Raw genomic sequence first — 8,013 nt, 5'->3', positions numbered from 1 at the left:
TTGATTGTCATCAGTATCTTGAATTTTACGCATTACATGAATTTATTGTTTTACGGAATACATGGTTTTAATCAAGAAGTATTATACCAAATCAAAATCATTTTATATAGCCTATCTAACTGGTTTATGAAACTCTTCAGATTTTAGAATGAGAAATAAGTATATTTTAGTAAGCAACATATAAAACTAGTACATGAAGAGGGGGAAAATCTTCAATTTTGTAAGAATTTTTCTTGGAGATCATTTTATGAATAACTTCTGAACATCTAGTAGTGATATAAAACACTTTTAAAGCAATTAGAAAGAATATGAGATTATTTTATAAAATGTTTTGATTCTAAAAACACAGAAATAAGCACAACATTTATTTAGAAGATAGATTTTAATATTATATTAAAGAGAAAAAAATCATTTGGTGATAAGTTACATCGGAATCATTACAATTCATGAAGTTTTCATCTTGTTGAAAAGTATTTGATAAAAAAGCTTCTGACTATTAGCAATAGTTTTTCATATTAATTTCCTTAAAGTCTTCTTTGCAGCCTGATGAATATTAGCATCCAGTTTAACTAAAAAGAAACATGCATATGATATTTTATTACTTAAAATAAAATGAATATACTTAAGTTTTTATATGAAATTGAATATGAGAAATTAAAACTGAATATTAGAAATTCTTTAAAGATTTTTAATTTTATCAAGTAGCATAACTGTTAAGAACTATTCTTCTAAGAACAGTTTTCCTTCATTACATTTTAATCATAAAAATTATATAATAATGCATTCATTACATGAAAAATAATTTTTTGACATAATCAAATGAAATGCATCATTTAATATTAGCAAATACATTATTTTAATCATCTTTTTCATTTTCTCTTTTAAAAATTATTTAAAATGTACTTACATATTTTGTGTTTCCCAGTCATAGGAAATTTGATGATTAGCTGCTGTGCATTTTCACATATTAAAACATAAGGAGATGCAATTTCACCATATGGAAACTGTAAATAATGAAAAAAAATTTAAAATGGCATCATATTTGGGGAAAAAGTATATCATAAAACTAAGTTATGAAAATTATTTTTTAACTACTTTATTTGGCTTGAGTTCTCTGTATGTTTGGGTCAAATCTTGAATTTAATTTTATTTGCCTTCAATAGATCTGATTTTCTTTAAAATTTTCATGTACGGCAATACAATATGGATTTTTTTTTAAATTTCAATTCCCCCCTTAAGGTGTTGAATTTTTCTCATAAATCCTTTTTCAATAGCCTCACTAATCATTACAGATATTTTTTTTTTAAATCTCTACACCATTAAATAAACCGAAAATTATTCTTTCAAATAACTAATGCAACTTCTAATATAATTTGCCAAATTTTAGCAATTTTCAAATAATATTTCATATTTTACCTATTCTACTGCTGCTAACAATGATGGAGTTATAAATAAAAATATTTTAATCAACCACTGTTAGTATAGTAGCTCCATGACTTTTAAGTGACTATGAAATTAGACTTCTATATCAAATCTAAATAAATAATACAATCTTCTGGATTAGAAAGACTTTCACATACAGTTTGAACTGAATATACTTATCAGATGTTATTTAATTTTCTTTCAATTATTGTGCAGTTGCTAACAATGAATTTTTTAATTTAATCCTTCGTTGTTAGGAATTCCAAGATTTAACGTATGATGAAATTAAATTTTTAAATAAAATTGAAAATTTAATTAAATGAATAAAATTTTATGGCAGATTAGGAAGAATAACTTTCACATAGTCAGAAACAGTGGGCTTCGTTTATTACTTTACTGCAATAAAGAAGTTAAAAGGTATTAAATAAAATGTATAAAACATTTTTAAACTATACTGTTTTAATCAAGTGAATTAGAAAGTAAAAAGTAATTTCATTAGCTAACATAATATTTTTGATCACAGGTGCATAAAAATCAAATATTCCTTGAATAAATTGTTTTAGCACAAAATTTCAAAGAACAATAACAACAATAGTGTAGAAATGACATACATAAGAATAACATTTAATATCAAAATTTCCCTTTGAAAATTTTGATTTAAAATCTACCATTGTTAGCTGCTCCATAATTTTATTTTAGTTACATACCATACATACATTATATTACCAAGAATTATAGATAAATACAAAAAAAATTTTCACTTTTAAGAGCATTTATTTAATGTAATTTAAATTTTTTTTATATATTTAATTCGAGAATTACACCATTGCTAAAGAAATATATTTTATGAGAAACGAAAAAAAAAAAATGTTGTTCATAATGTCAAACTTCAGCCTAATGCCATACTACCTACTTGATTTTAAGTGCAATTATCAATATATATAAATTATATTCTAATATTTTAACACTCAGAACAAAAATGAAATTTATTGTAATTTGTAAGTTCATGTTAGAACAGTTTTGCTTAACCATTTACTGGTCAACTTTTAACAGAGTAATAATTTTCCTGATTTTTTTCTTCTTCTTTCCATTTCTTTATCATCAATTAGAAAAAACTATTAAGAATAAAAGCACAATTCTATTCAAGAATTCAAGAATGAAAATTCTTCAATTCAAGAATGAAAAAAACTATTTACTTTTTTGTGGGGATAGGGAAGAGGACTTGATTTCATTTAGGAATACTTTCCATTCATTTCATACTATATATATATATATACGGTACAAAGTCCGTAATCCAGACGTCCATTATCCGGAATGATCTATAATCCGAACCTCAAAACCACAAACTTATGCATGCGTGTAAAGCATTTACGCATGCGCTTTTAATGCGTATGTCTGTATTGCATGCGCGTAAAGCGTTTACCTATGCGTACTTACGATTGTGAAGAAAGTGACAGAGAGTTTATTGAAAATGAAAAAATTTCGATTGACAAGTTAGTCTGTATTCTCGACACAGCAATTACAGGACTTGAACAGAGGAACTTAGTAACTGAAGAAGAAATTATGTCTGTTTATAGAATTAAAGAGAAAGTATTAGCACAAAAACGAAGCAACTTTAAACAACTTACATTGAAAGAATGTTTAATAAAGTAAACAAATAAATATTCTTTTTTTTTTTTTTTTTAATTTTGATACCTTTTAGATCATAATTGCTCTTTATTTCATAAATTACGGTTTCATGTTTTTAATTGTATAATTTCTGCATGCCATCTTACCAGATTTAAATTTATGATCTATAATCCAGAAAAAACCCTAATCCGGAATCGCCGAAGTCCCGACAAGTCTGGATTACGGACTTTATACTGTATATATATATTTCTTCACGCTACATGTAATAAATTTATTGTCTAAAATGTCTTTATTTAATTATTTTTTTTTTCAGTGATCTTCCCATTAAGAAATATAAGTGTCAGTAACCAAATGTGTATATTTACAGTAAATAATAAGCAATACATTATTTTTTCCTGAAATTGTAAAAATTAGTTCCATTCATATAAAAACTAGAGTACATCTCAAAAACATAATTAATTTAAATAATGTTTTTAAGAAATTTCAAAGCCAGAAGTATATAAGTTAATGGTTTATTAGCTATCAATTTTTAATATGTATTACACTAATTTTTATATAAATGGAATGCATTAAAAGTAGTTTGTTACACTACATTTTTTTTTTTTTTTTTTTTTTGCTGCATATGAAACAAAGTCCTATTATAGTCACATAATTATCGAATTTACTGGCAAATAAATACATGCAATTAAAGTACTAAATTTCCAAGAGCTGAAAAAGGAGGAGGAAAAAATTTATTTAACTCAAGGATTCAATTTTATATAGGAATTTAAAATTTATACATTTTAAATTACTGCAACATAAAAAGAAAATTTTCTTTTCTCTTTTCGTGGAATCAATTTCAGCTGAATTTCAAATACTAAATTCAGAAAAAATATTAAATGAAAATTTGCATGTAAACAATAGAAGTAAATAACATTCAAAACAACCTTAATAAGATTGATTTATTCAATTTTAGAGCACTTTCAAATAATTTAGAAAAAGCTGGAGAAATACTTTTGTTACATTTAAAAAAAGTATGCAATAACAGACTATGTTCTTAATTTAATTATCATACACATCAGTTCTAGATATAATATAATGGCAGCTATTTTAATGATTAAAATGCAACATTCAGTGATATGTTTAGCTAAAGACAATAAATGGCAGCTTAGTAGTAGTAGTAAGTTTTACCGGCGCAAAACTCTAAAGGTTATCTGCGCCGAAAACTTATACAAATGAGGCTTAGACAAAACAGACAATATTAAAACCATGGAAATTCATAAAATACAAAGAAGCTAAAAATGATGGATGCTAAGGTGAACTCTCTTATCATGCAGGGGATTTGTACAGGTGTAAAATCCTAAAACATGAAATATGTTAAAATAGATATTCTTAAGGTAAGAAGATACAACATCAAAACAAAATCAAATTAAATAATAATAACATGACTCTTTCAGGTATTGAAATAAATTAGTATTCACCTCTTTCCCAATTAAATGGTCAAGAGGCAAGTCATATTCCTTAAAATGTTTGAAACAGTCTTTTAAAATATGGACACTTAACTAAAAGATGATGAACTGAGATGACTGCATCACAGTGGGAGCAAATTGGTTCACACTCTGCTTTTAGTAAATAAATGTGAGTAATTCGCAAGTGACCAATTCTAAGTCGAGTAAGTAGAACTTCCTCTTTCCGGTTCCTAGTAGTATCCCAGTATTCAATTCTAGTTTTCACACTTCTTAACTTATTATCTACTTGACCGTCTGAGTATTTCTGCCATTTATCTAATATTTTCTTTTTGGTGACTTTCCTGATATCGTTAGGGGGCAGCGCAACTGTACATATCGATAGCCAACTTTGCTTTTGCGTCTGCTAGCTCATTACCTCTTATGCCTACATGCCCGAGTATCCAGCAGTACAAGACCTCATACCCACACTGCCTTAACTTTAGATTGAGAATGATGATATCTACTATGGCAGGGTTCTGGGCATCACTAAATACTTGTAATGCTTTTAAGGCACTAAGCGAGTTGGTGTATATTTCAAATTTTTTCTCACTTAAAGTGGATATGCATGAAAGCGCACAATAAATAGCGGTCAATTCCGATGTAAGAACTGAGCAAGCGTCAGGCGATCGTCTACCTACAATGTGGTCTCCAATAATAAAAGATATGCCAACATGTCCAGCTGCTTTTGATCCGTCAGTAAATGCTGGAATATAACTACTGTAATTTTGCCTGTGCTCAAGAAAAAGTTCCCTGTACACCAACTCGTTAGTTTCTCTTTTGCCAAGATGTTGAAAAATATCGAGGACTTGAAACTGAATATTTTCTCAAGGTAGTATTTCAAAATAGTTTACTACCTGGGTGCTCAACTGTGTCATATGATATTCTTCAAGTAGTGAGTGAACCCTCAGCAGAAAGTAAGGTACACAAGAAAGTCGAGCATTAAGCAGACGCTCACATATATCATCCAACAGATCCACTTTACAAGGATGGTCAGGTAGTGATAATATCTTAAAATAGTAGCACAGAGACAACTGCTCACGCCTTAAATTTAGCAAAGGTTCATAGCAATCTACATATAGGCTTTGAACTGGAGAAGTTCTGAAAGCTCCAGAACAAATCCGCAATGCCTGATGGTGAACTGGATATAGTCTTAATAGAACGGAAGGCTGTGCTGATCTATACACAACTGAACCGTAGTCCAATCTAGAGCGTACAAGTGCTCTGTAAATGCGAAGCATTGAGCCACGTTCTTCACCCCAGGTGTTATTCGCCAACACCTTTAATATATTTAGTATCTTAAAAGACTTCTTGCTCGAATATTGAACGTGTGGAAGGAAAGTCAGCCTTCAGTCGAATACCAACCCTAAAAATTTTATTTCATGCATGACTGGAATTTGTGAGCTTTTGATATAAAGCTCTGGCTCAGGATGGACACCTCATTTTCTACAGAAATGTACACAAGCAGTCTTCTGTTCTGAAAATGCAATCCATGATTTGAGGACCATGCCTGTATCCTGTTGAGAGCGATCTGCAATTGTCTTTCTACATACCTCATATCTGCCTCTTGGCAACTTATCTGGAGATCATCAACATATAAACAGCTTGAGACACTTACAGGAAGTTCCTTTAGAACAGAGTTTATTTTTAAACTGAAAAGTGTCACACTCAGAACACAGCCTTGAGGCACACCCTCTTCTTGTACAAAGGCATCTGACAGTACCGAGCCAATTTTTACTTGAAAGGTCCTCACCTTCAAGAAATTTTAGATAAAGATAGGCAGGTTGCCTCGCAAGCCACTAGTGTGTATATCACGCAAATACTGTATCTCCACGTTTTATGGTAAGCTTTTTCTATGTCGAAGAAGACAAAAACCAGGTGGTTTCTTCTGACAAAGGCTTTACGAATAGAGGTTTCCAGAAGGAGCATATTGTCGATGGTAGTTCTGCCTCTACGGAAACCACTCTGATATGGGGAGATAATGTTGTTTTTCTTTCAAGGTAATACACTAGACAGTGGTTAACCATTTTTTCAAACAGTTTGCAAAGACAACTGGTAAGGGCTATCGGCCGGTAGTTGGAAGGATTTTTTGGATCTTTTCTTGGCTTTGTTATGGGTATAACTATAGCTTTCTTCCAGGCACTGGGAAAGGTATTCTCCTTCCACACTAGATTATAAACAGCAAGAAGGGCAGTCAGTGACTTAAAGAAAAGATGCTTCAGCATTTCATAGCTTATACCATCTGGACCCGGACTAGATTTATGAGTATGGGAGAAAGCTCTCTTTAGCTCAAACATGCTGAAATCACCATTATAGGGTTCCAAGTTGGAAGAATTGAAACGGATGAGTAACTTCTCGGACTGACACTTAAAAGAAAGAAATGCTGGTGGGTAATTACTGCCACTGCAAATGGCAACAAAGGTCTCATCGATGGCATTTGCTATTTCAGCAGTGTTGCTAATCATCTGGCCATCTTTTTCCAGAAGAGAGAGTGAATGGTCTTTATATATACCACATCCCTTTCTATCTCTTTCCTAAATTTTTTTCCTTGGCGTACAAGATGTTATTGATGACACATAGGCGATCCAAGAATCCCTCTGGCTCTGCTGTCTTACCCATCTTGCGTTTACTTTAGCTTTCTTGAAGGCAATAAGATTTAACAAAGTGGGGTATCTACGAAAGACTCCCCAAGCTTTTCTCTGTTGTCTCAGTGATTCCTGACAATCACAGTTCCACCATGGTTTTGAGTATTTCCGGAGACTTGTAGATGTGAGAGGTATAGAAATCGTAGGTGCCTGAATGATTGTATGTGTAATATTCTCCACTGCTTCATTGATGAGCACATTGTTCACCATTTGCTCAATGATTTCCGAAAGTGACAAGAAAAGTTCCCAGTCGGCTCTATCTAAAATGAAGCGTGCAGGTCTCGGACTGGATGAGTCTCCAAGCTCTGTAAACGACACGAATAGAGGAAAGTGGTCGCTATCTAAGGGGTCGTTTCCAACACTAAAAGAACACAGTGGCAGGAGTGAAGGTGAACAGATGGCAAGTTCAATGGCGTGAAAGGTCCTAGTTGGCTGATGGAAGTAAGTTGATTGACCATTATTAAGCAAACATACAGAATGATCTTCAATTAGCTTTTCAATCAGTCTATCTCGTGCATTAAAATCTTTACTTCCCCAATAAGGGCTGTGAGCCTTGAAGTCTCCTAGAAGTACAAAAGGTTCAGGTAGCTGCTGTATGAGATCATCCAAATCTTGTTGATCAATGTGTTCATTCGGAGGCAAGTAACTGGAACAGACTGAAATTAAAATACTAAAATTAATTTCTATAGCGACAGCTTGGAGGCATGTGATTAAATGGACAGTACTTAATGGGTATTCAAGTGAAGTGAAAACACCAGCACCACCACACACACAAAACACCAGCACCACCACACCACACGTTCACCATTCGGATTATCTTTCCTCGCCAGAAC

General features: G+C 31.5%; 1 protein-coding gene across 2 annotated transcripts in view; it reads right to left on the bottom strand.

Moving 5' to 3' along the window:
* Positions 1-363: 363 nt before the first annotated feature.
* The window catches only part of LOC118185838 (activating signal cointegrator 1), a 106,685-nt gene continuing 99,035 nt past the window's right edge, over positions 364-8,013 (bottom strand). The window contains exons 8-9 of one of the 2 annotated variants that reach the window (XM_035355757.2): positions 908-1,004; positions 364-569 (exon numbers count right to left, since the gene is read on the bottom strand). In XM_035355757.2, the coding sequence (XP_035211648.1) occupies positions 511-569; positions 908-1,004 (156 nt within the window). In that variant the 3' untranslated portion in view covers positions 364-510. Of the gene's footprint in view, positions 570-907; positions 1,005-8,013 lie in introns of those variants that run through there. The other variant, XR_015043025.1, reaches the window with a different exon arrangement.

The sequence above is a fragment of the Stegodyphus dumicola genome, chromosome 9 (genome assembly GCF_044657685.1).
Source record: "Stegodyphus dumicola isolate Sdum_Otavi_A_Nest chromosome 9, ASM4465768v1".
Lineage (NCBI taxonomy): Eukaryota > Metazoa > Arthropoda > Arachnida > Araneae > Eresidae > Stegodyphus > Stegodyphus dumicola.
The sequence above is the reverse complement of the archived record's forward strand: the minus strand, read 5'-3'. Positions and strand labels throughout refer to the sequence as shown.